Source organism: Macrobrachium nipponense, chromosome 1 (genome assembly GCF_015104395.2).
Source record: "Macrobrachium nipponense isolate FS-2020 chromosome 1, ASM1510439v2, whole genome shotgun sequence".
In the NCBI taxonomy this organism is placed as follows: Eukaryota; Metazoa; Arthropoda; class Malacostraca; order Decapoda; family Palaemonidae; genus Macrobrachium; species Macrobrachium nipponense.
The window spans coordinates 182,442,247-182,468,374 of record NC_087200.1 but is presented as its reverse complement, the minus strand read 5'-3'; the positions used below and the strand labels follow the sequence as shown (position 1 = coordinate 182,468,374).

Here is a 26,128-nt window from a genome sequence, read left to right as displayed (position 1 = left end):
TCGTCAGAAGAGTAGAAAAGTTATTAAATGAGCTGTTTCCGTTGTTTGGCGTCGCAAAGAACATGATCATCGAAGTTGGGAGTAGCCAGGAAATTGAATATTATAATGTTCCCCACTTGGTTGCTGTTATGCAAGTTTTATATTTCTTAATTCAAAGTGTTAATTCAAAGGTTAAAAATAATGAGACCGAATTCAAAGCTAACAATATAATAATAATAAATCTACGATCAGTCAAGATCCATTTGATAATAATAGGTGAAAAGACCCTTTAGTGACATTATCTTCTATTTCCTGTTTGATATGCAGTACACATTTTCACGCATGAAATACGCTATGTTGTTCTTAGATTACGATAACACCTGTTATCGTCTTCAGAGCGGCCTTGTGATATCACAAGGACACTCTGAAGATAACAGTAGGAGATATCGTAAGCTGAGAACAGCATTTTGTATCTCTGTTATATATGAAAACAAAAAACAAGTTTCAGTAACGGGTCCTTTCCTCTTATATAATATTAATAATAGTATCCTATATGATAATATTAACGACAGCAAATTCCTACAAAGAGCAAAATTTTTCTCTAATAAAAAAAAATCCAAGTGGATTTTTCTTGTTTGTCCGCCCCGGGTAGGGGCGGGGTAGATAGGGGATCGGGAGGGTAGGGGAGACATGACACATCCACCTTCTTCCTGCAAAACCGTTTGTCCGCCCCTGGTGGGGCGGGGTAGATAGGGGATCGGGAGGGTAGGGGAGACATGACACATCCACTCTCTTCCTGCAAAGCCATTTGTCCGCCCCGGGTGGGGCGGGGTAGATAGGGGATCGGGAGGGCAGGGGAGACATGACACATTCACCCTCTTCCTGCAAAACCGTTTGTCCGCCCCGGGTGGGGCGGGGTAGATAGGGGATCGGGAGGGTAGGGGAGACATGACACATCCACCCTCTTCCTGCAAAACCGTTTGTCCGCCCCGGGTGGGGCGGGGTAGATAGGGGATCGGGAGGGTAGGGGAGACATGACACATCCACCCTCTTCCTGCAAAACCGTTTGTCCGCCCCGGGTGGGGCAAGGTAGGCAGGAGATCAGAAGTGTGGGGGGAGATAAGACGAGCAGCGCCGGGTTCCAGCACAACATAGCACGAGCCATCAAGCTCACTGAATCAAACTAGTCTAACCAGTTACAAAGTTACTGAAAGGAAAAACGCCACCAAAGAATCCTAGGCCTACTAAAAGTGTAACACGCTTTCCTGTTGTGCTTGCAGTTGGTGCAAGCAATCTCCACAGATATAAATTACCGACCAGCCAAGCAAGCAGTCCGTCTGAGGAATTTATAAATGCTTAGTAAACATCACATAAGAAACGAGTAAGTTACTTGCAATCCAGATATACAATTCCACGTTACAGAAAGGCCTTCTTGAATGTACTCAGAACTAAAACAGTATAGAAATACAACAAAAAGATGATAGGTACTTACATTTCTCCAGTGAGGTGGCGTGACATCACATCTCTGAAAGAAAATGGATAAATCACTGTAGCGTGGCGGGCAACCAACCAGTCAACAAGTATAAGTAAGAGTCAAAATCACCTCATAATAGAGCACTCTATAATCAACAAGAATTTTTTTGTAACAAACAGAATATGAAATATTTTTGCCAAAAATATTCTCCCATATACTTTGCTTCGTGTCCATAAAGGATTATGAAAAGCTCTCGCGTAAAATTGCCATTTTCGATTACGTATCAATTTGTTGACCCTGCCCTTGACACCTCATGCGGTGCACTGCAGGCATTACGTAAGGTTCTTTGCAGCGACCCTTCGATCCCTAGCTACAACTCCTTTCATTCTTTTACTGCAAATCCGTTTAAATTCGCTTTCTCCCATCTGACTTTCCAGCCTCTCCTAACAATTGATTCATGGTGCAACTGCAGTGGTTTCCTCCTGTTACACCTTTCGGACCCTTTCATTGTCAGTTTCCATTTCTGCGCTAAATGACCTCATAGGTCCAAGCGCTTGGCCTTCTGACTAACAAAAAAAATCGATATTCCTGCCCTTGACTTACGGCGTAGCCATTATCGGTGACCACCTACCTCTGAGATAAAAAGTACAAAACCACAAAGGGAGTTCATAGTATTTCTTCCTGATTAGGTTCCACTGACAATTCACTCAAGACTAAAGAAGGCATCGGGTGTATGGTGAAAGCTGCCTTACACTGGAGGACAGAAGTCGCTTATTCTAGTCACTAGTTCACCTAGAAATAAAAATGTTGTGGCAGGACACGCGTTTGTATAAGTTGTTGCATTGGTGTTTTGTTATAGAGATGACTTACTACACTGCTGTAACTTCCTGTCCACAATGCATTAAAAAAGTTCGGAATTCTCTTAAACCAGGAGTTTTCAACCTTTTCCTCCCCAAGTCCCCTTTCGGGTATTTCTAATGTCAGTCATGTGGCCCCTTCATTTTGTATGAAGTGGAAAACAAAACATTCCACTGAAAACCCCTGTCTTCAACCATAAGTGCCCAACTTCTAAATAGTAAGCATTATCAGTAACTAAATATATACATTCACATGGATGACACCTTAAAATGCCATATTTTCTGAATAAGCGTCCAGGGACAGATTGCTCACACGCAAAAGGAAGTAAATGGAACGAAGAGAAGAGAACCATAGATGAAAATTACAAGTAAATAAAAAATAATGTAAAGGAGTGGGGAATGAAGTACACATGAAATTACAAGTAAATCAGCAAAGTATTATATTCATATAAAACAAATGCTTAAGGAAATGCTGTATGGTGCTGTAACAATAGAAGTCTCTTAATTTAGGTGTAGTAACATCCACATCACAGCCACAAAAACTGTTCCACAGTTTAATAGTAGAGGGATTCAAGGACACTAGAACTGTCTGTATACAGGTACATCGTGCCACCTCAAAATAAGTAGCACGCACTTCCAAGCAATGAGGTCAAATCAGCTGTTCTTAACTTATTTTTGACCAAGGGTCACGTGATTATGCAATTTTTTTAATTTCAAAACGAATATACCTTTGTGATATTCAACTTTATTTAAAGTTTTTCACCGAATATTTTCTTTTCAACAAATCTGTTTGCAAAACATATTCAGTCCATTCGTGTCATGCAAGAAAAAAGTTGCGTTTCCAAAGTAAGTGTGTGTGTGTGTGTGTGTGTGTGTGTGTGTGTGTGTGTGTGTGTGTGTGTGCTTGCTATTAAAAGCTTGGTGGCCCATCTGAAATGTGCTGTGCTCACCGAGAAATGTTTGTTTGTTTGTATGGTGTTTTTACGTTGCATGGAACCAGTGGTTATTCAGCAACGGGACCAACGGTTTTGCGAGACTTCCGAACCACGTCGAGAGTGAACTTCTATCACCAGAAATACACATCTCTCACCTCTCGATGGAATGGGCGAGAATCGAACTCGCGACCACCGAGGTGGGACGCCAACACCATACCAACCACGCCACTGAGGCGCTTCGCCCGGGAAATGGTCTACAGGTTATCTACAGGTTGAAAGCCGCTACTGGTCTATGTTATATGGATGCAACTGCAGCTCACGACAAGTGTTGAATATCGACCACAATTGTATAACAACTGTGCAGAATCCTGTTAAAGGCAACTAAAGGGACAGAACCAACTGGACGTAAAACCAGTAGCAAACAAGGAAAAACAATATTTATTCTTTGTGAAATTAATGCTGGCATACATGTTTCTTTAATGTTCATATTCACCGGGAAAAGAATGACTCTACTTCTTACGACGGGCAGAACACCTGGGTCAGTTTCAAGAGGCTCTGTTAATGGATGGCCATACGCTGATTGTTTCCTGGACTGTTCACAATTGCAAAGAGCAGAAGCACATTAGGATTATAGATGGTCCCCACCTAAGTACTCAGAAATTGCAACTTCTTGATGTAACATATTCCAAGACAAGTAAGGCTGCCTATACAGCAAAGCAGCAGATAACTGGAGGCCTTTGAATGCTGGAAAATTCCTTTCACAATATGATACAGCAGAAATATTTGCCTACAACAGAGCAGCTGATACCTGGATGCCTGGAAAATTCCTTACACAGTATAATGTAGCAGAACTATTCGCCAGTTTTCATGTAAACGGACACTATTGACAAAACCATAGGAGACGATAGAGCAAAAGATATCTGGTCATTCAGTGATGACGCACTTATAGATGATAACTTCACAACAGCACATCCAAGAGAAAGAAGCCACTAGCTCTGATAAATCTACAAAATTCTGTCCTGATTCCAGCTAATAGTGGCAGCCTGTGCTAGATGCTTGTACTAACACAGGAACTCCATAATTCATGAACCCTCAGATTCTTACAAGAGCCACAATACTAACAGGTCTCTGGAACACCCTGAACCAGCAGTGAAGAGATTGAGAGGGAAGAGCACAACTCAAAAATCAACAGCAACTGTTTGATAAGACTACGTCTACAGCGTCAGAAGAAAATGATCATAAAAAAAATCAATGACTCGAATCTCAGTTTCTTTTGACGGTAAATAATGGCATTGTCTAGTGTGTGTTTGTGGAGATCCCCAGGCTTGCAGCAGACCTTATGAATAATTAAAACCTATTTTGAAGCTCCTACAGGGAATAAAAAGTATATGTTATCTAAATATCCCTAAGAGCTTCAATGCCTATAAGGAATTATTCCCTAATAGTTAATGTATAAAGTAACATTTGTACATGTTCTAATGAATATTAAAAGCATAATTTTTTACATGTATCATTGATCTAAGGATGCACTGCAAAATTTTAAAAACAGGGTAAAAAGGTCGCACCGTGGAACTCTTGCCACAGTAATGGGTTAAATGGCCAGTTTCCTATTTCATAATTGACTAATTAGATCTGTTTTAGACCATTAGTATGGTAGCAAGGTAGTCAGTCCCTTTACCTTAGAGAGGGGCTTCGTGTCCCACTCTTTCCCAGACCTCTGAAAAATCCCACCCTCCCCCCCCACCCAAAAAAAAAAAAGTTAGTTTTACAAAGAGGCGAATTAGAGACAATCACCTCCTGTCTGTAAGTTGAGGATGCACTGAATTTTGCAGACGTTTTCTGAAGCAACCTTGACTCGAGATCACATTGGAATTGATTGAATAATTTATCTTGCGTCTAACGAATTCCTTGCTTCAGATTTCAGCCTCTGGATGCTTGTTTTTTCTTTTATTTTTATTGATTATTTAGAAAATGACAGCAATTGTCGAAATTTCGAGACGCACATACATACATACACAATATAAAAACAATATAAATATTATACAGATATAAATAAAAACGTATATTCTAAAATGTATATATATCTATATATATATATATATATATACTATATATATATATATATATATATATATATAATCTATATATATATATTGTATATTATATATCGTATATCTATATATATATATAGATATATATATATATATATATATAGATATATATATATAATATATATATATATATATATATATATATATATATATGTATATATATATAGGCTATCTCGCTTTTCATTTTTTCCTTCGTGGCAAAAACCTTTATATATATATATATATAATATATATATATATATATATATATATATATATATATATATATGTATGTATGTATGTATGTATGTATATATATATATATATATATATATATATATTATATATATATATACATGTATGTGATGTAAGCAAATATGTAAAAAAACCCACTTACATATTAACAACTTAACAAATATATCTATGCAACCGGCACATAGATGTCTATACTTAGCTAAATATACGTTTGTGAGTACTTCTGTATTGAAGCAGAAGACTCAAGTCCTCCGTTAAGTTCAAGGTATTCAGACCATAAGTGGAATAAACTTAAATTTTCTGTAATGTATTAAACTTCCAAGTTTAACTGCCAAGTGCAATAGTCCAGATAAAATCTAGAATAAAAAGAACGTTCATACAAACTTTCATATAAACGTTTATAAAAACCCTCACATAATAACTTTCATAAAAACGTTTCTAAAGTCGTTTATCAAATCTTTCATATAAACGTTTATAAAAACCCTCACATAATAGCTTTCATAAAAACGTTTCTAAAGTCGTTTATCAAACCTTTCTTAAAAACGTTCATAAAGACGTTTATTGAATCTTTCATATAAACGTTTATAAACACGTTTAGCAAATCTTTCGTGAAAAGTTTTTAAGAAGGCCATAGAAACGTTTATAAATTCAATAAAACCTGTCTAAAACGTTAGTTTTAGAAAAAGTCCATAAAAACGTTAAAAATCTTTTATTAAAATAAATCCATAAAAACTTTTATAAAAAAAAAACATAAAAACGTTAACAAAAATCCCATCAAACGTTAATAAAAAGCCCATAAAAACATGTCCAAAAACATTCATAAAACGTTCAAAGAAACCTCCACAAAAAATTCAGAAAAACGTTTATTTATAAAACGCTCATAACAACGTCTATAAATACGTCCATAAATGTGTTCACGAAAACGTTCGAACATCAAAATTCCATAAAAACGTCCACATGAGCGTAAGGATCACACTTCACGACGCTATGCTTGCAAGCATCTCCCAGTCTCTGTTGGGTTGGACGAAACCAAGCGGTCCAAACTAGACCTCTAGAGTGACGCCTTTGAGCAGATGCTTCTCCTACAAGCACAACCCGCCGAGGTGATGAGTCAGTTAATGCATTTAATCAATAATTAAAAACATTAAATTAATTCATTTCTAACTCTTTCATGCGCAGGTGACCATCAGAATTCTACTCTTGACAGAATCCGCACGAAGCTTTCGAATATTTAATGACCTTTCATGAAAAGTTACCGAAGTGGTCTTGTTTCAGTGCCCCTACTGTTCACAGAGAGAGAGAGAGAGAGAGAGAGAGAGAGAGAGAGAGAGAGAGAGAGAGGACCGTTAAGGCGGAGTGAATACTAAATGGAATCTATCAGTTATAAGGCAAACGAGTTGCAAGCAAAAGTTTTAAATATCATTTGCGAGAGAGAGAGAGAGAGAGAGAGAGAGAGAGAGAGAGAGAGAGAGAGAGAGAGAGAGAACAAGTCATAGCACACGAGCGTAAAATGTATACAGCCGAGAGAGGCATAATTTAACAAAGTTACTCCCCCTAAAAAAAAAAAAAATAAAAGAGAGAGAGAGAGAGAGAGAGAGAGAGAGAGAGAGAGAGAGAGAGAGAGAGACTGAAACATAATAAAGGAGTGCTACCGAAATGAAACATGCAGAGCATTCTTATCTATTTAAGCAAAACCCACCGCCATTATGCAATCTCCCCGGCGAATCGAAACCACTGCAACTCATAATTAGCAGCAGAAAGTTTCACGCGATGCCCGACAGAGTTTTGGTGGGTTTAAGGAGAGAGAGAGAGAGAGAGAGAGAGAGAGAGAGAGAGAGAGAGAGAGAGGTTAAAAATGGATTCGTCCGATGCGAGGAGATGATTACTCGACCGAAATATGTGACTCGGGGTTTCATGTACGTAGAGAGGCGCTATTTCAGTATTTCAAAGACACAGCTTCCCCGGGAGATCGCTTATATGAAGAATTCATGCGTTGCTGTGGCCTCCCTCCGCACAGCAGCAATTCATCCTTTGAGAGAGAGAGAGAGGATTACAGACCTTGACATCTGTAATCACAGGAACATAATCATACAATCGGTGTAGCCAAGACGGACGAAACGGTAGATAGTGAGAGAGAAAGAGAGAGAGAGAGAGAGAGAGAGAGAGAAGACGGACGAATCGGTAGATGAAAGAAAGAGAAAAAAAAGATATGTGAGAGAGAGAGAGAGAGAGAGAGAGAGAGAGAGAGAAGACGGACGAATCGGTAGATGAAAGAGAGAGAGAAAAAAAGGAGGAAGGGAGAAGACTGACGAAGCGGAAGCTGAGAGAGAGAGAGAAGACGGATGAAACGGTAAATGAGAGAAGGCGGATGAATTGGTAGATGAGAGAGAGAGAGAGAGAGAGAGAGAGAAGACGGATGAAACGGTAAATGAGAGAGAGAGAAAGAGAGAGAAGGCGGATGAATTGGTAGATGAAAGAGAGAGAGAGAGAGAGAGGAAATTACATCGAGAGACGGGTCGGCAAATATCACAGATTGTTAGACAAAATCACACACAGGTTCAACAGCCCTGACTTGATAATTGAAGAGGATGTCACGACCAGGGAGAGAGAGAGAGAGAGAGAGAGAGAGAGAGAGGAGCGAGCTTGACCGCTACCGTACCTTTAAGATTAAACGACAACAGTAACAATGCCTTCAGAAGTACTGACAATAATCGGAGTGCGCGCGCATTTGGGTGTGAGTGTGTGTATGAGCCTGTGCGTGTGTGTATGTGTGTGCGTGTAATTGCGTGCATGTCCGCCGCTACGTATAGGTCCACGCTCGACATTTATTACGGTGCACAAGTTCATTTTTGCTTTTAAGCGAACCTTCCATTGGGAGAGGTCTATCACTAATTAATTTATAATTCACCCCGATGGTTATGCAAATTGAAGTAAAAAAATTAAAGTATGAGTCGCCTGTATCAAATTGTAATTCATATTTACATAATAATTGGTCCATCAGGTTAAAACCGTATCTTATATATTTATGTAATTGTCAACTAGTTAATATCAAGGTCTAACTGCTTTGAAGTATTGTTTTCTTTGTATGTATATATTTATGCATTTCTGTATGCAAGTATGTATGTATGTATGTATGTAAGTAAACTTATACAGCCAATTGAAAGTGAAACCTGACTTTACAAACCTTATACGACGCCTCTGAGAAATTCCTACAATTTAAAACAAATGCCCATGACAACGAAGCATAAAGAGAGAGAGAGAGAGAGAGAGAGAGAGAGAGAGAGAGAGAGAGAGAGAGAGAATCTTTGCGTCGTTACTTGGAAAATTCCATCTGAATCATGAATCGAGCGGTTTTTCTGAGATAGCATTTATGAATATTTGATTCGCGGTTGAAAGTAGGAACGGCGTTTTGTGTGTTGTGTGTGTGTGTGTGTGTGTGTGTGCAGAGAAGATCAATCGATGGCCGCTGTTTATTAATAGAGAGGCGAACTTTTGACCTTTTTCGGTGTTCGTGCGAAGTCGAAAACGTGCACGCGCGCACGTGCGTGCGTGCACGTATGAGAGCGTACGTACATAAGCACCAACTCAGATAGTCGATGATGTTTCCCCACATCTAGATTTGATCGCTTTCGCTGTTGGCGGTTAGTCGCAGACCGATCGATTGATTGATCGAAGGGGATATCTCTAACGTCGCAGTACCGCCTGATCATTGTTCCAGCGATACCTACCGTCGCTGGAACCAACTGCGTAATCCGCGGGAATAACTAGCGTTGCGGGAATCGATGGCAAGACCTGGGCGATATAGCTGGCGTCGTCGGAACGCTGGAACGCTGGAACGCCGGAATCGACCGCTGCCGACTTGCGCCGCGAGTTCGAATCGATGCCTGCGGCTGCACCGACCCCAATAGCCTGTTTTCCTTCAACTGCGTAAAGAGGATCGGGGGCCAATTATGCTTCTGGTTTCGCGGCAGGTGGCCGCAAGCACGTGCTTGCAGCAGCGTTTTCTTTTTCCTTTTGGCGATCGGAAATCGATTCCGGGGACAGATAATCTGGACCGTTGCAAAGCAATGTTTGCGAGTTGCAGGTTCTATGAGGGTGGGAGAAAATCCTCTGGGTTCATTCGGTTTACACAGAGAGAGAGAGAGAGAGAGAGAGAGAGAGAGAGAGAGAGAGAGAGAGAGAGAGAGAGAGAAAATGCATTTCCGGGAGAGATGGAATGACCGAGCGGACAGCAGAAGCTCTATAGTATCTTGTTCGGGCTTTTTCGTGTGCTTGCAATATACACATCATTCCCTCTGAGGATGCGTATATTATAAATACACGAAAGCGCTCCTATAATATTCTTCCCGTCTAATTTTATTTGGTGCGTGCTATCTATTTCCATCACGAGTATCGAATATATATTAAATAGTATTTGTTGTAACTTAAATGTTGTTGTCAATGTATTACAGTATTTGCAACTTTAATATTGTTGTCAATTTATTATAGTGTTTGTAACTTAAATATCGTTGTCGGTATATTACAATATTGTTCTCAATATATCATAGTATTTGTAACTTATATATTTTTGTCAGTATATTGAAGTATTGTTGTCAATATATTATATTATTTGCAAATAAATATTGTTGCCAATATATCACGGTATTGTTGTCAGTATATTTGGTATTTGTAACTAAATACTGTTGTCTGTATATTACAGCATTGTTGTCAATATATCATAGTATTTGCAAATAAATATTGTCGTCAATACATACCGTAGTACCACATAAACAACAACTTTATCAAAGCCCTCGCTAACAGAAACTGATGTTAAACTGAAACAGCATCACCCGGAGAGATCTTTAATGCATCGGGTCATCCAGATTTCATCCAATTCCTCGTCCCTTCCTCCACACACACACACACACACACACACACACACACACACACGAACACCCTCACATCTAACTTTAAACGGGAATAAAAACTGGTTGCTAAGGCAACTGGCATTGTATTAATCAGACGTAATCCACTTTTGGTATCTTATTTGACCTGGGTTAATTACGGAGACTTAATTAGTGACGCGGGATTTTCATAGGAGAAAGCGATTTATGGGCCGGCTTAGGGCTTGCCCTTCCCCGCTAATAATAAAGCAGGAGAACGTAGCTTAATTTAGCGCGAACGTTTTGGAGTCGCATGTACGTAGTCGAGAGATTAAATGATGAACGTTTGTTGGGTGAAAGAACGTTCTCAAATGTGCCAGTGGACGCTCATGCTTCTGAAGGTACAATACTTTTCAATGACAAACGTTCATAACTGCACAAATCTTTACAGTTTTAAGAGAACGTTTGTAAGATGAAGGTACATAACCAAACGTTCAAAGGATTTTTTTTTTTTTTTTTTTTTTTTTGGATTTTTTTTTTTTTTTTTTTTTTTTTTTTGTAAGTTATAGTTACATTATTATCAGTCCTTTAAAAGCGAGTTTTGTATACTGAATTGCCATCCGCACACTCAAGTAATGAACGGTATTTTACCGTATCTTAGACATTTACTTTTACCGTATCTTATACATTTAATTTTACCGTATCTTAGAGATTCAATTTTACCGTACCTTAGACGTTTAATTTTACCATTCGAAGCTGACCGTAAATCCTATAAGATCATATAACGTTCATCCTATAAGATTATATGATGAACGTTTATAAGTTAAACGTATATCAACGCAATGTTCGAATAGTCAACGTTCTCCAGTTGAACGCCTCATATCAGACGTTCAGAACCAACCGCAAGTGAGGAAAGGTTTGCAAATCCTGATTGGCTGTTGATAAGCCAATCACAATGCTGGAAACTCTTAGTCTCCCTCGAGGGTTCACATAGGCAGGATGTATGTATGTTCAACCTCTCCTGAGGGATACTTTTGAAAGATGTATCCCTCAGGAGAAGTGGAACATACATCCTGCTTATAGGTTGAATGCTTGTAGGTTGAATGCGGAACTGACAGACGGTTGTAAGAATGTATATGAGACTTTTTCAGTTATATTATTTTTATCATTGTTATTATTTATTTTTATTATATTTCAGTAGATGAAACCTATTCACATGGAACAAGCACACAAAAGGGGCCGTTGCCTTGAAATTCAAACGTCCAAAGAACGTTGGTTTCAACCCCCCACCGCAGACCCCACACAGCAGCAGTAACTGATCACGATTTCATCGCCCTGGGGGAGACGCGAACCCGCTACATCTGAGTGGCATTCCACGACACTGACCACTATACCAACGGAGCAGCTGATAACGTTATCAAATCTAATATGCATCATCAAAGGTTTTTTCGGTTCACGCTAAACTGAACGTTCTTCGCAAGCCGAAGCTTTCTGAGTCGAATGTTCATGTGCAGAAACATGCGGCTGTAATGACAAGATTTATCGAGTCAAACATTAAATTGTTTGTTTGTTTGTATGGTGTTTTTCCGTTGCGCGGAACCAGTGGTTATTCAGCAACGGGACCAACGGCTTTACGTGACTTCCGAACCACGTCGAGAGCGAACTTCTATCACAAGAAATACACATCTCTCACTCCTCAATGGAATGCCCGAGAATCGAACTCACGGCCACCGAGGTGGCACGCCAACACCATACCGACCACGCAACTGAGGCGCTTAGTCAAATGTTAAAAAAAACATTAAAAAGCTGATTGCCATTCCTATTTCGCAGTTAGAGAATAATTATTGAATTATTCTATTATTATTATTATTATTATTATTATTAATAACAAAAACAGAGAGAAGAGACCAGCTATGAGAAGATATAGATAAATTAACGGAATAAATAAGTGAATAAGTAAATAAAAAATATAAATAAATTGTCAAAGTTACAAGAACAGATTTAGGGTGGTAATGTCTCAACCACACAGATCTATTAGAGAAAGTATTACCCGGTTCATAATTAACAAATGTAATTGACAACTGTAATTAAACATTCTAAATGCGTTGTTCATAATGAAAGCTTTTACAGAATTAAAACAAATGCACCGCTCCCTGATTATTCAAGAATTAAATGATCTGTAGAACGTTATGTATCAAATAGAATGCCTGGAATTATTTGGGTTAGTTCTGATATAAAAGTAAAAAAAAAAAAAAAAAAAAAAGAGCCTGCCTAAATAACTCGTTTGAAAGCATTCCGATAAATAGGGAATTAGTTGTATTTTCCATTCCATTAGGAAATCAATACAAAATTTTCTCTTTATCGCTTAATCGATAACATCTCATTAAAATTCGTGATGCTGTTCTGCTTTAGGGGAGCGAGAGAGAGAGAGAGAGACAGAGAGAGGAGAGAGAGAGAGAGAGAGAGAGAGAGAGAGAGGGTTACATACCTAAGCCTCAAGCGCTTCACTGATTTCAGTACCACTCAGAGAGAGAGAGAGAGAGAGAGAGAGAGAGAGAGAGAGAGAGAGAGAGAATCTTTTTAGGACTTTTGCCAGGATCTAAAATATGGTCCTAGATACAAAACAGGTAAAAAAATAAATAAATAAAAAAATAAGTTCCTTCCGGCGTAATCGAGTTTTCTGTACAGTGTATAATGGTGTACGAAATTCTCGATGCGCTGCAATATGAAACTCTCATCTACAACCAGGGAATGCTCAGTTACTCCCCAGATGCGGCCAAGTGAAGACTCGCCGGCGACGCCTTCGAAAATGGACTCGGCGGTACCAGACGCACGATCGTAGTCAACTTTAACCTTAAATAAAATAAAAACTACTGAGGCTAGAGGGCTGCAATTTGGTATGTTTGATGATTGGAGGGCGGATGATTAAGATTCCAATTTGCAGCCCTCTAGCCTCAGTTGTTTTTAAGATCTGATTGGCGGAAAGAAAAGGCCATCTCACTAGTTTTCTTTCACAGAAAACTAAAATTACAATTCAATCACAATGATCCCTACAATTTGCTGTTTACAAGGTCTACTGCATCTTTCGACTTCCTAACTGAAGTTTTGGAGAATATCTAGTCTACCTCCTTTACAATTTATAGGTGACATACACCAAAAACATTGTTGGTAAATTCTTAATGAACCAAAACCCTACCCTGCCTGGTGTTCCACAGGGTAGTGCTCTGGGGACCTTCGCTGATTTTTGTTTATTGGTAAACTGATTGCTGGATGTACTAAAATAGTACAGTATGTAGGGGATTCCACTTCCATTGCACGAATTAACTTTCATACGAAATTAATTAGATGCAAATTTCAACAATACAGGATGTGAGGGTACCAAGTGCAATCTTAATAATATCAAAACTGCTGCATACTGACTAAATGAGAAGGTTTTTATCAAGTACAGACAGAGATGGGCATAGCTCCCAAAAAACAAGTTCTGCCCAACAGGGAAAGTGTGAGAACAATTATAAATACAAGTATGTATAAGGTCAGATGAGCAAAGAATACACATAGCTTTTCGAAAGCAGGATTTAGAGAGACCCATCAAGTGATTCTCTAGTGGTGTTATTATTTATTTATTTTTAGTCCAAAATCTGATTGACTGAAGGGCTCTCATTCAGAGGCAGAAACAGAAATAGCTAGATTAAGCGTGATTTGGGAAGAAACTCCAGAAATGGGCTGAGACAGAAAGACGGACGACTTGTAAAGAGCAGAATTGAAGAAGGTCACTACGGAAACAATGGAAAGGGGCGTGGAAATGAATGAAGAGTATATCCCTGAATGAAATGGAATATAGACTTTAGGCCAAAGGACAAGCACTTGGACCTATGCGGTCATTTAGCGCTGGAAAGGAAATTGAGAGTAGGTAGGTGCGAAAGATATCCCGGTGGAAAAACCTCAAAGCATGGATAGCAAGATGGAAGAAAGATAATATGGATGGAGGTACAGTAAAAGGAATGATAGGGGGTTGCAGCTAGGGCCCGAAGGGAAGCTGCAAAATACCTTTAGTAGTGCCTACAGTCCACCCCGCGAGGTGCACTAATGGCAATACCACCCTAAGGGAAATAAATCCCAGAAGAATGCCACTGCAAAAAGGAAAGGAAATAAATATAGCACCGACAACTACAATGGAAATAGATGGGGCAGATAAAGAGCCTGGAATAAATATCCCGAGGACTGAAACCATTAGCAGGGGATCTGACTGCTAACAGGTCATCCTGTCAGATCGCGTTGGACGCCTTGAAAATATCAACAACAATTGTATAAATCAACCAGTCATTCTGAAAGAGGATGAAAAGATGCAAGAGGGAGGGAGGGAGGGAGGGAGGGAGGGAAAGAGGATGAAAATATGCAAGGGAGGGAGGGAGGGAGGGGGGAAAGGATGTTCACTGGTCAAGCTCTTCTTGGTAACTCGAGTATGTTAAACTTAGATATTATAAACTTCCCAGCTATATAACTGCAGGGGATTCAACTAATTCTAAAGATAAAGCAAAAGATAAACATAAGTTTATCTTTTGCTCTACTATTGCTGGTATACTGTTTTATAAATACTCCTCTTGCAGAACACAACGTCAGCATCTTGTTCTACAGAACTGAGTTGAATTGAATATAGAATTTAAGCCAAAGGCCAAGCACCGGAACCTTTGGGGTCATTCAGCGTTGAAACGGAAATTGACAGTAAAAGGTTTGATAGACGTAACACGAGGAAAAAACTCAAAGCAGTTGCACTATGAATCAACTGTTAAGAGAAGGTGGCAAATAAGATGGGAGAGAATATGAAAGGAGGTACAGTAAAAGGAACGGAATGGGGCTGCAGCTACCCTAATACTATTCTCCTTGTATTTTAATGCATATTTATCTATTGATCTATTTCTTGAAAAATCTCTTTTTTTTTTTAATAAGTGGGATCTCTCCTTCTGTATTTCTCTTTACTTCCTCTTTCTTCTCCCTTCGGCGTCGATGACCTACATTGTTGTGACGCCATGATACATTTTTACATCAATCAATCCTCTTGCTTCTTCCTAATGAACACCAACTACTTTGGAAGCTTGAATTTTAAGTCAGTGGCTCCTGTGGGATTATTCCATATAAATAGGTTTCATCTACTGAATAATAATAATAATAATAATAATAATAATAAATAATAATAATAATAATAAAATAATAATAATAATAATAATAATAATAATAATAATAATAATAATAGTTATTATATCAGATAATTTCAGTGTCCTATCATTTTCCAGATGTTTGACAACTTTCAAAATGAATAAAATATCCATATCACTTATCGTATCTGTCTATTCACTTAAAACAGATATTAGTTAATTTACTGGTTCATTTTCATCTCTTAACTTTCAGGGGTTTCTTCAATTCTACCTAATCCAAATTCAATTTTTTTTTTTATTTCTTCCTCTTTTGTTTCTAACTCTCCCTTACTTTTCTTACTATTTTTATCATTTTATGATTTCCTCCTCAAACATTATTAGACTTTCAAGTCTTACTCTCCTCTTAAGCGTTTCTTGGTCCTTTCTGAACATACCGCCCTCTTTTAATGTTTTCTTTTATTGGTTTCGGTTTATTCTGCACAACTATTTCACAATATTTCCGTAAACTATAACTCAAAACCGCTTTTGAGCTTTACAATGAATCATTGCAGCTCTCAAATCCTTTTCAGTTTTCGAAAACATTTTCTGTTTCTTTCGGTTATCAGAACGGGTAAATTTGACCGCTTTCCAACACTATCAAGCAATTGCCAGCGGACTTCTTATACTATTCAGTTTTCGAAATCGTTAAATGCCTTAGAAATATCAAGAGCATTTTGTCAAGGATCACGCAAAAAATTTATTTCAGCCATGTTTGCAGTTTGGCATTGGAATTTTTTTTTTTTTTTTTTTTTTTTTTAGAATGTCAGCTCTCCTTTTGTGACAGAATTCCCTTTTTAGCCTTTGCATTACAATTGAAATTTCTTCAATGTATCCAACTATACGATTTACGGGACACTTTCACAAATCCTCGTTCATTCCCACTTGAAAACCTAACTTCTGTTCTCTATAACACTTTCCAAACCCTTCTCAGTTTCCTACCATCCTTCTATCAATCAATCCCAACCTTTCCTGTATCCTGTATGGATATCTGCTGGTCGTTACGGGAAGGAAAATATAATCCAGCCCAAAGGGCAGGCGCTGGGACCTACGAGGCCATCCAGCTCTGGAACGGAAATTGGCAGTAAGGTCTGAAAGGTGTAACAGGAGAACCTAAAAGCGGTTGCACTTCCAAACGATTGTTAGAGAGGTTGGAAAGTCAGATGGAAGAGAATATGAACGGAGGTAATGAAAAAGTAGTGAAAGTGGTTGCAGCTAGGGGCCGAAGGGACGCTGCAAAGATCGTGAAGTAATGACTACAGGGCATAACGTGAGGTGCACTGACAGCACTACCTCTCTACGCGGAACAATTCCTTACAGGTCTTTCCTATGTCTTCTTAGACTTTTAGTTTTCTGATAAGAAAACTATTGTGCCGCACTTTTTCTGTCCGCCCTCATATCTTAAAAACTACTGAGGCTTAGAGGGTTGCAAATTGGTATGTTGATCATCCACCCTCCAATCATCAAACATACCAAATTGCAGCCCTCTAGCCTCAGTAGTTTGTTATTTATTTAAGGTTAAAGTTAGCCATAATCGTGCGTCTGGCAACAATATAGTCCAGGCCATCACCGGGCCATGGTTAAAATGTACAGAAAACTCGATTGTGCCGAGGCAACTTAGGCGCACTTTTTTTTTTTTTTTTTTTTTTTTTTTTTTTTTTTTTTTTTTTTTTTTTTGAAGCTTTTGTGTTCCGTTTGCTCATTACAATTTTTCCTCTCGTTATTGCAAAGCTTGACATCCATTTCTCTTTTTTTCACTGCTGTTTGCTGCTTACAATCACCGCACAGATTTTTCCGGGTCTTTCTCTGCTTTTTTACGGCGTTTTATGAGCTTTTATGCCTCCGCAGTATTCTTATCAGTCCTTTTTCCAGCAGTAAAACGCCTGATTAACATAATCGTGTCATTTCTCTCCTCATTCCAAATCTATTCCTAACCTTTCAAACCTTGGATTAACTTTAGTTGACATTTTTTACGTCTTTCTAACCAACAGTACAGAAAAATTACTTTTAATAAAATATAGCATATTCATTTACTTTTTCGTTGGTGAAAGAAGGCTCTATTTGATCGCGGATTTTACCACATATTAATTTTTTTGGTGTAACTGAATTTAGGCTATGTTTTTGTTCAGTTATTTTGTTTCCACTTATACCTGAGAACATATGAACGTGTTTAATTTGTGTCCTTTTCATTTGATTCTTGTCGTTAGTATAATAGTGCTAGGTATGGATATAAATTACGAAGACCACTCCATATTAGGTTAGGTATAAAATGCTTACAAATTATGCATGGGGGGAAAAACTAACTTTGCACGTGTCCCGAGTAAGCTGGAGGTCGCATAACGCCTTTTTACATCTTTCTAACCGATACACACACACACACACACACACACACACACACACACATATATATATATATATATATATATATATATATATATATATATATATATATATATATATATATAAAACCGATAGATACAAATGTCGATTAATATCCAATTTGCGCTACTTCCAGAATATCACCGCAGGGGAATCATGAGTGATAAATGGATTGGTACATAAGTGACTCGAACACCCGACAGAACCCTCCAACGACTTCCAGTCGACGTTGAAGACCATTGGGTTATCAAGAGAGGTCTAAATTAATGCTGACTCTGCCGTACATACACTAATCGAGTGCACGACAACCAATTGGTATGTTTTCTTTATTTGTATGGTGTTTTTACGTTGCATGGAACCAGTGGTTATTCAGCAACGGGATCAACGGCTTTACGTGACTTCCGAACCGCGCCCGAGAATCGAACTCGCGGCCACCGAGGTGGCAGGCCAAGACCATACCGATCACGCCGCTGAGGTATGTTTGGAGCAAGTAGCTATTTTATGAATTATTATCACGCCACCGTAACATTCTCTATAAAACAAACACTACACAACAAATGTTATTTAATAGAGGACATAGGAAAGCTTAATAGTGAGAAAAGTAACTATATTTCTTTTTAGTCGAGTCCAAAGGATATTACTAACCTTTATAGAAAACTCAACTCAGCTCTCAGCGGTTTGTTTCCTTTCTCTTTTCACCCTCTGCGTCCCTCTTTCGACTTTCTTCCTTTGTTTTCTAACTTTCACTCGCCAGACGTCAAAATAAAAATTCGGATCGGGAATTTTTCCATTTCACCCTAGAAGGGTCTCCGGCCATTTCCTCTTTTTTTTTCTTTCTTTATTTTTCTTTCCCTTTTTTGACGAAGGTTGACATTTTGGATTTTTCTCTCTTCCTCCTGTGCTTGCCCTCTCTCTCTCTCTCTCTCTCTCTCTCTCTCTCTCTCTCTCTCTCTTCTCTCTCTTTTGTTGAGGGATATCTACATTACTCCAGCATTTTTCTGCTTTTCCAGAATCGGATTTATGAAAATATATTCTTGCTTACTGGAAGGAAAGTCATCATCTAAACAGCCCCTCTCTGTCTCTGTCTCTGTGTCTCTCTTTCTTATTGAGGGATATCTATATTACTTCAGTTTTCCTGGCTTTTCCAGGACCGAATTTATGGAATTTACTCTTGAATACTGGAATGAAGACATCATCTAAACATCCTGTCTCTCTCTCTTATTGAGGGATATCTATATTGCTCCAGTTTTTCTTGCTTTTCCAGGATCGAATTTCTGGAATGCACTCTTGAACACTGGAATGAAGACATCATCTAAACAGCCTCTCTTTCTCTCTCTCTTATTGAGGGATATCTATATTATATACTCCAGTTTTTCTTGCTTTTCCAGGACCGAATTTATGGAATTTACTCTTGAATACTGGAATGAAGACATCATCTAAACATTCTCTCTCTCTCTCTCTCTCTCTCTTATTGAGGGAATAATCTATGGCGTTTTTCTTGCTTTTTCCAGGATCGAAATCTGGAATCTCTCTTGAATACTGGAATGAAGAATCATCTCAAACAGGCCTCTCTCTCTCTCTCTTATTGAGGGATATCTATATTGCTCCAGTTTTTCTTGCTTTTCCAGGATCGAATTTCTGGAATTTACTCTCTTGAATACTGGAATGAAGACATCATCTAAACAGCCTCTCTCTCTCTCTCTTATTGAGGGATATCTATATTACTCCAGTTTTCCTTGCTTTTCCAGGATCGAATTTATGGAATGAACTCTTGAATACTGGAATGAAGACATCATCTAAAACAGTCTCTCTCTCTCTCTCTCTCTTACTTCATCACTGAGGTTACTGTATGCATGGAAAACCCGGGCAAACAAAGGGTAAATTAATTAACAGGGGGTATTAGGTCAAACATTAATGAATGTTCAGGATCAAGAACATGAATACATCGACAGCCTGATTGCTGGAATGAAAGGAGGACACAAATGGGATGCATTACTGAAATATATTCATTTCCCTCATGGCATTTTTTTCTAGATATAGTCGAGTTGCTCTTTTTCACTCAGCGAGAATTCTGTGGGTGGGTTGCTCTCTCTCGTCTCTCTCTCCCTCTCTCTCTCTCTCTCTCTCTCTCTCTCTCTCTCTCATAAAATATATATATATATATATATATAATATATATAATATTTATATATATATATATATATATAATATATATACAGGGTGTCCATAAAGTCCCAGTACCATTACAAGCATAAACACTCGCAATGGTCCTGGGATTTTATGGAAACCCTGTATGTAACTATATATATATATATATATATATATATATATATATATATATATATATATATATATATATGAGAGAGAGATAATAAATATAAGGATTAATGATATCCAGAGAGAAGGAGAATAAGTGAAGGTGGGCCCAAACAGACTAAAATGTATATGGTTGTTACCCAAGAAATAAATCTGATCATTATATAATCAATAATTAATGTCACTCTTGATACAAGAATCGTCTGAAGACATCTATCATCTCTATGCCATCCTTCCACAGACAGAAAATACCCGGTTTCATTACCCTACTGACAACTCCCGATTCAGTTTTGTGCTTTTCGTATTTGCCTCATTTGCATGGTTGTTTAAGTTTTCTGTGACCATGTGAGGCATAATATTATAATATAATAGCACATAAGCCCTTAGATTTGTATTTGTGTTTTTGCGTTGCAAGGAACCAGTGGTTATTCAGCAACGGGGCCAACGGCTTTACGTGACTTCCGAATCACGTCGAGAGTGAACTTCTATCACCAGAAATACACATCTCTAACCTAACCCCTCAGTGGAATGCCCGAGAGTAAACCTTTGACAAGTGTTCTGCGTTCTTATTTTTATTCTTCTCTTCTCTTTCGTCCTTAATCTGCAACACACCACATCTGACTAACGTATTTATTTACTGCCTGAGTCAACACTCAACAGATGCAAACTGGACTTGATAAACATGCACCGGTAACATTAGAGGTGAACCCAAACTAAAGTAAAACATGTCAGCAAACAATTTGGCAACAAGTCACGGCCTATAAGTGGAGAAGAAAGCTTTGGTAAAAGCAGGATAATCGTATATCAAGTACTAGTTAGAACTACCGAGTTGTGACTTGAATTCAACCCGTTGGTGATGTGTGTGTAACAAGTTGTCGACATGTTGTGCTGTACTGTGGACTCACTCTTTAGAGAAAGTTGCTGACTATAGTAGATTCACATCAGCCGTGCATTTGACGTCTAGGCCAGTCCCTTACGACGCTCCTGATTGGCTGTTGATAAGCCAATCACGGGGCTGGAAACCCTCAGTCTCTCTCGAGAGTTCACATAGGCAGGATGTATGTTCAATCTCTCCTGATGGATACGTCTTTCAAAAGTATCGAGAGACTGGCAGTTTCCAGCCCTGTGACTGGCTTATCAACAGCCAATCAGGAGCGTCGTAACGGACTGGCTTAGGCGTCAAATGCACAGTTGATGTGAATCTACTGTAGTATTCAACCTGTTATTTTGTCAACATGTTTTGCTGTAGTATGGACACGCCCTTAGAGAGAGAAGTTGTTGATTTGTATATAACTTGCCTTTAAGGTGTGAGCAACACGTTGCCGACACGTTTCAAGAAGACGTGGACTTATATTCAACCTGTTTGTGACGTGTGTGCAACAAGCTACCGCGTGTTTATGATATTTTTTGTTGCAAAGTAGATCCACCCTTAAGGGCCCCATACAATAAACGATTGTATGAACGATTGTCTGAACGACTGTCTGTATCGTTCGCAAAAACATTGTGTATGGGCTTGTCTGAATGCGAAAGTGGGCGGAGCTTCGGGTCTGAACGATCTCAGCGGGAACCTGTCACGACCGGGTTGCTGGCTTGCGACTAAGTCTGTCAAGCACAGGTCGTTCAATGTATGTTTGTCTGCCGATATAACGCTATCGCGGGCATCTGTTCTAGAGAGGATGCCATGTCTTCCCGAGACCAAATCTTTGTTCAGACTGAAATCGGTGCGGGGATCGTTCGTACTGTCTGAATAGTGTGTGTATGTGTCGATAACGACAATCATTCATACAATCGTTCAGTGAATGGGGGCCCTTAGAGAGAGAGAGAGAGAGAGAGACCTTACCTTACAGACCTTACAGTTCGTTCGGGTTGCCCCAGGTCCCTCAGTGTGAGGCGCCTCTAATGTCTACCAGAGAGTTGCTAGTACATCTTCCGGTATATTTTGCATCTTCCAATCTTGGATGGTCTGGGATGCAGTTTAGATATTTGTCGAGCTTATTCTTAAACACATCTACGCTCACTCCTGATATATTCCTCAGATGAGCTGGCAACGCATTGAATAGACGCTGCATTATCGATGCTGGTGCGTAGTGGATTAATGTTCTGTGTGCTTTCCTTATTTTTCCTGGTATAGTTTTGGGCACTATTAATCTACCTCTGCTTGCTCTTTCTGATATTTTTAGTTCCATGATATTTTCTGTTATTCCTTCTATCTGTTTCCATGCCTGAATTATCATGTAGCGTTCTCTTCTCCTTTCTAGACTATATAATTTTAAGGATTGTAGTCTTTCCCAGTAGTCTAGGTCCTTAACTTCTTCTATTCTAGCTGTAAAGGACCTTTGTACACTCTCTATTTGTGCAATATCCTTTTGATAGTGTGGGTACCATATCATATTGCAATATTCAAGTGGACTACGAACATATGTTTTATAAAGCATAATCATGTGTTCAGCTTTTCTTGTTTTGAAGTGCCGTAACAACATTCCCATTTTTGCTTTACATTTTGCCAACAGAATGGCTATTTTGATCATTGCATAACATGTTCCTATTCATCATCACACCCAAGGTCTTTAACTGCTTCCTTATTTGTGATTGTCTCATTATTAGGTCCCCTATATGCATATAGCTTTCCTTCTCGTCTCCCATAATTTATTGATTCAAATTTATCAGAGTTAAATACCATCCTATTTACCTCTGCCCAATCATATACTTTGTTAAGGGTCTCTTGTAAGAGCGTTTGCCTATCCTTCAAAGGTTCTTTGTAAGTCTCTTTGTAAGGAGCTTCTATCTCATCACAAGTAATCTCCTACTTATCTACGATAATTGTGTTTCCTAATTTCTTTGTAATATATTATGGTCTACTTTGTCAAAAGCTTTTGCAGTCTAGATAAAACCACATCTGTTTCATTTCCGCTTTTCATATTTTTGAATATGTTCTCACGGTGGACTAACAGTTGGGTTTGTGTACTTTTTCCGGGTACGAAACCGTGTTGTCCTATATTAAACAAATTATTTTTTATTAAATGTTTCATAATATTTTTCTTCATTACCCTTTCATACACTTTCATAATATGTGATGTTAGACTCACAGGCCTATAATTACTTGCCTCTAGTCTTGATCCACTTTTGAAAGTAGGGGTGATATATGCTAATTTGTGCTCATCATAAATCTTGCCTGTATCTACACTTTGGTCTTAATAATATTGCAAGTGGCTTTGCGATAGAATGAACTACTTTCTTTAACAAAATAGCAGGGACTCCATCCGGCCCCTGCAGCAGCTCCATTTTTAATTTCATTAATTGCCTGCACAATATCAGCTTCATTAATTTCTATGTCAGCTAAATATTCACTATTTTCGTCCCTTACTTCTATATCATTATCTTCATTATCTATTCTAGGGGTGAATTCTCTCTTATATCGTTCTGCCAGTATGTTGCAAATTTCCTTTTTTTCATTCGTTAATCTCCCTTCAATTCTCAGAGGGCCTAGCTATTTCTTCTTTTATTTTTTCATCTTCTTCGCATATGAGTATAATATTTGTTTGGGGTTTTGCTTGATATTTAATAGGGTTTTTTCTTCCAAGTCCCGTTTTTTCATTTTCTTTTGATTGATTAATCTTTTGTTCTGCATTTTCTATCTACTTTTTAGTTCTATAACTTTCCATGCATTTTTTTTCTTTTGCAAGACCTTTTTTCCACTTTCTGATTTTCTGGAAACAAGATCCTTCTGTCTCTTGGTATGCATGAATGATGTTTACTTTTCTTCTTCGGTATATATTTATCCACTATTTTCTCCAATATTTTATATAATATCTCCGTATTTACCCTTATGTCATCACTTACGAAAATGTTATCCCAATCTTTGTTTAATCTTCATTAATTTCTGACCATTTTATATTTTTACTGTAGAAGTTGTATTTTCCATATCCTTCCCACTTTTTCATTTCTTGCTTATCTCTATTTTCACTTGCTTTGGCATGAACTGTTAATTCTAATGTCATTATGATCTGAAATACTCGCATTATAAACTATTATTTCTTTAACATAATTCATCTCGTTCACAAATACTAGGTCCTAAAGTATTTTCCTTTCTTGTTGGCAGGTGATTTATTTGTTGAATGTTGTATTCTAGTAGCATATCTAATAGCTTTTTCAAAATTGCCTCTTATCTTCTGCACTACTATTACTCTCTTTTTTATATGTATAAGTACAACCACAGTCTCCTATTCGTTCTTCCATTCTACGAAAGGAAAGTGAAGTCACCAGATAGGAGAATAGTTCCAGTCCTTGTGATTTCTACATATATCATCCATTTTTCAATTATTAAGTCAAACTCTTTAGTATTAGGAGGTCTATATATTACTATATTTCATCAATTTTTCAGATTCAAATTCTACCGCTATTAGTTCACATTCTGAGTTACTATATTTCTCATATATTTTTCCTTGTTTTTTGTCTTTCCCATATATTGCGGTTCCCCCCCCTTGATTCCTATTTTTTCTATCTGATCTATAAGTTTTGGAACCCTTTTATTTGATCATCATTCCCCCAGTCTCTTGGGTATACCAGGTTTCACCTTATATTCATTATATCTATTTTCTTTTCATTTTGGGTTAGTTCTTCTAAGTACTCTATTTTTCTTTTTGAGTTACTCGTAAACTAAACGCCTGCGCATTCATCACTATGATGGTTTGCGTGTTTTCTCCTTCATTTAATATTGGTAGTAATAAGGATTTTCGCCCATGTCCTCTTTTCCTGTTCTGGTATGTTGTTCTTTTTTTTCATTTCCAGAAATTCTGACATTAAAAAATCCAACTTTTCCATAATATTTGATCTTCCTTCATCATAATTATTCATTTTGTGTCTGAATCTGCAATTTTTTTTTTTTTTTTTTTTTTTTTTTTTTTTTTTCCCGTTTCTGCAATATCCTCTTGCATAATAAATACAGTTATTATCTCTTGAGTAGAATTTCGGAGCTGATGTTTTGAAATTTTTTGCTGACACCTCTGCATATCTCATGCCAAACATCACTGAAATACTGATGCTGCAAAGTATAAATACTTTGACAAACGGTGAAAAGACAATGCCAGTAATAATGACACGCTCAATTACGTGAGGCTCGGACTGAAAAGTCATGATTAAATACTATAATGAGGATAAAAGTCCATAATTTCCAACCCGACCAGCGACGTAATTAGAAACTAATCGAATGCAATTAGCTATGAACACAGCCTGATGAGATTATATTCAGTTTTGGTCTATGATTAAATGAACGTTCAATTAGCACAGAATTCACCCAAGTGACGATATAAATGAATTATGCACCTGAAAGAGAGAAGCGTGATATAATAAGACTATAATTAACTGATTTGATGAATATCACTCGCTCTGAAACCCGATTTGTTTGAATGTATTGGTAATGTGATCTCATGGTGTGCAGATTAAAAATAGATCCATATAAATCAAATATTTTCAGTCAATTCCATTGGAGAGTGCTAAGTGTAAAGAATAAGAGTCTCTCCTGAATCGTGGATGAAACCAATGTGCAAGACACTTCCACAATATTAGCAGCTTCATACACATAAACATAAGGCTTACAAGCATCACGCGAAAACGTACTAGGCATTACCGCAGTCACCATGGACGCCCACAACATATTTTCCAAGTGGGCAAATTATATGAATATATATATATATATATATATATATATATATATATAATATATATATATATATATAATAGATATATATATATATATATGTATATATATATATATATATATATCTATAGATCAA

General features: G+C 37.8%; 1 protein-coding gene across 6 annotated transcripts in view; it reads right to left on the bottom strand.

Annotated features, from left to right (window-relative positions):
- The window catches only part of LOC135219895 (histone acetyltransferase KAT6A-like), a 326,469-nt gene that overhangs the window by 157,393 nt on the left and 142,948 nt on the right, over window positions 1-26,128 (bottom strand). For all 6 annotated transcript variants that reach the window (XM_064257053.1, XM_064257055.1, XM_064257056.1 and 3 more), the window contains exon 3: window positions 1,472-1,504. In XM_064257053.1, coding sequence (XP_064113123.1) covers window positions 1,472-1,504 — 33 coding nt within the window. The remainder of the gene's footprint in view (window positions 1-1,471; window positions 1,505-26,128) is intronic.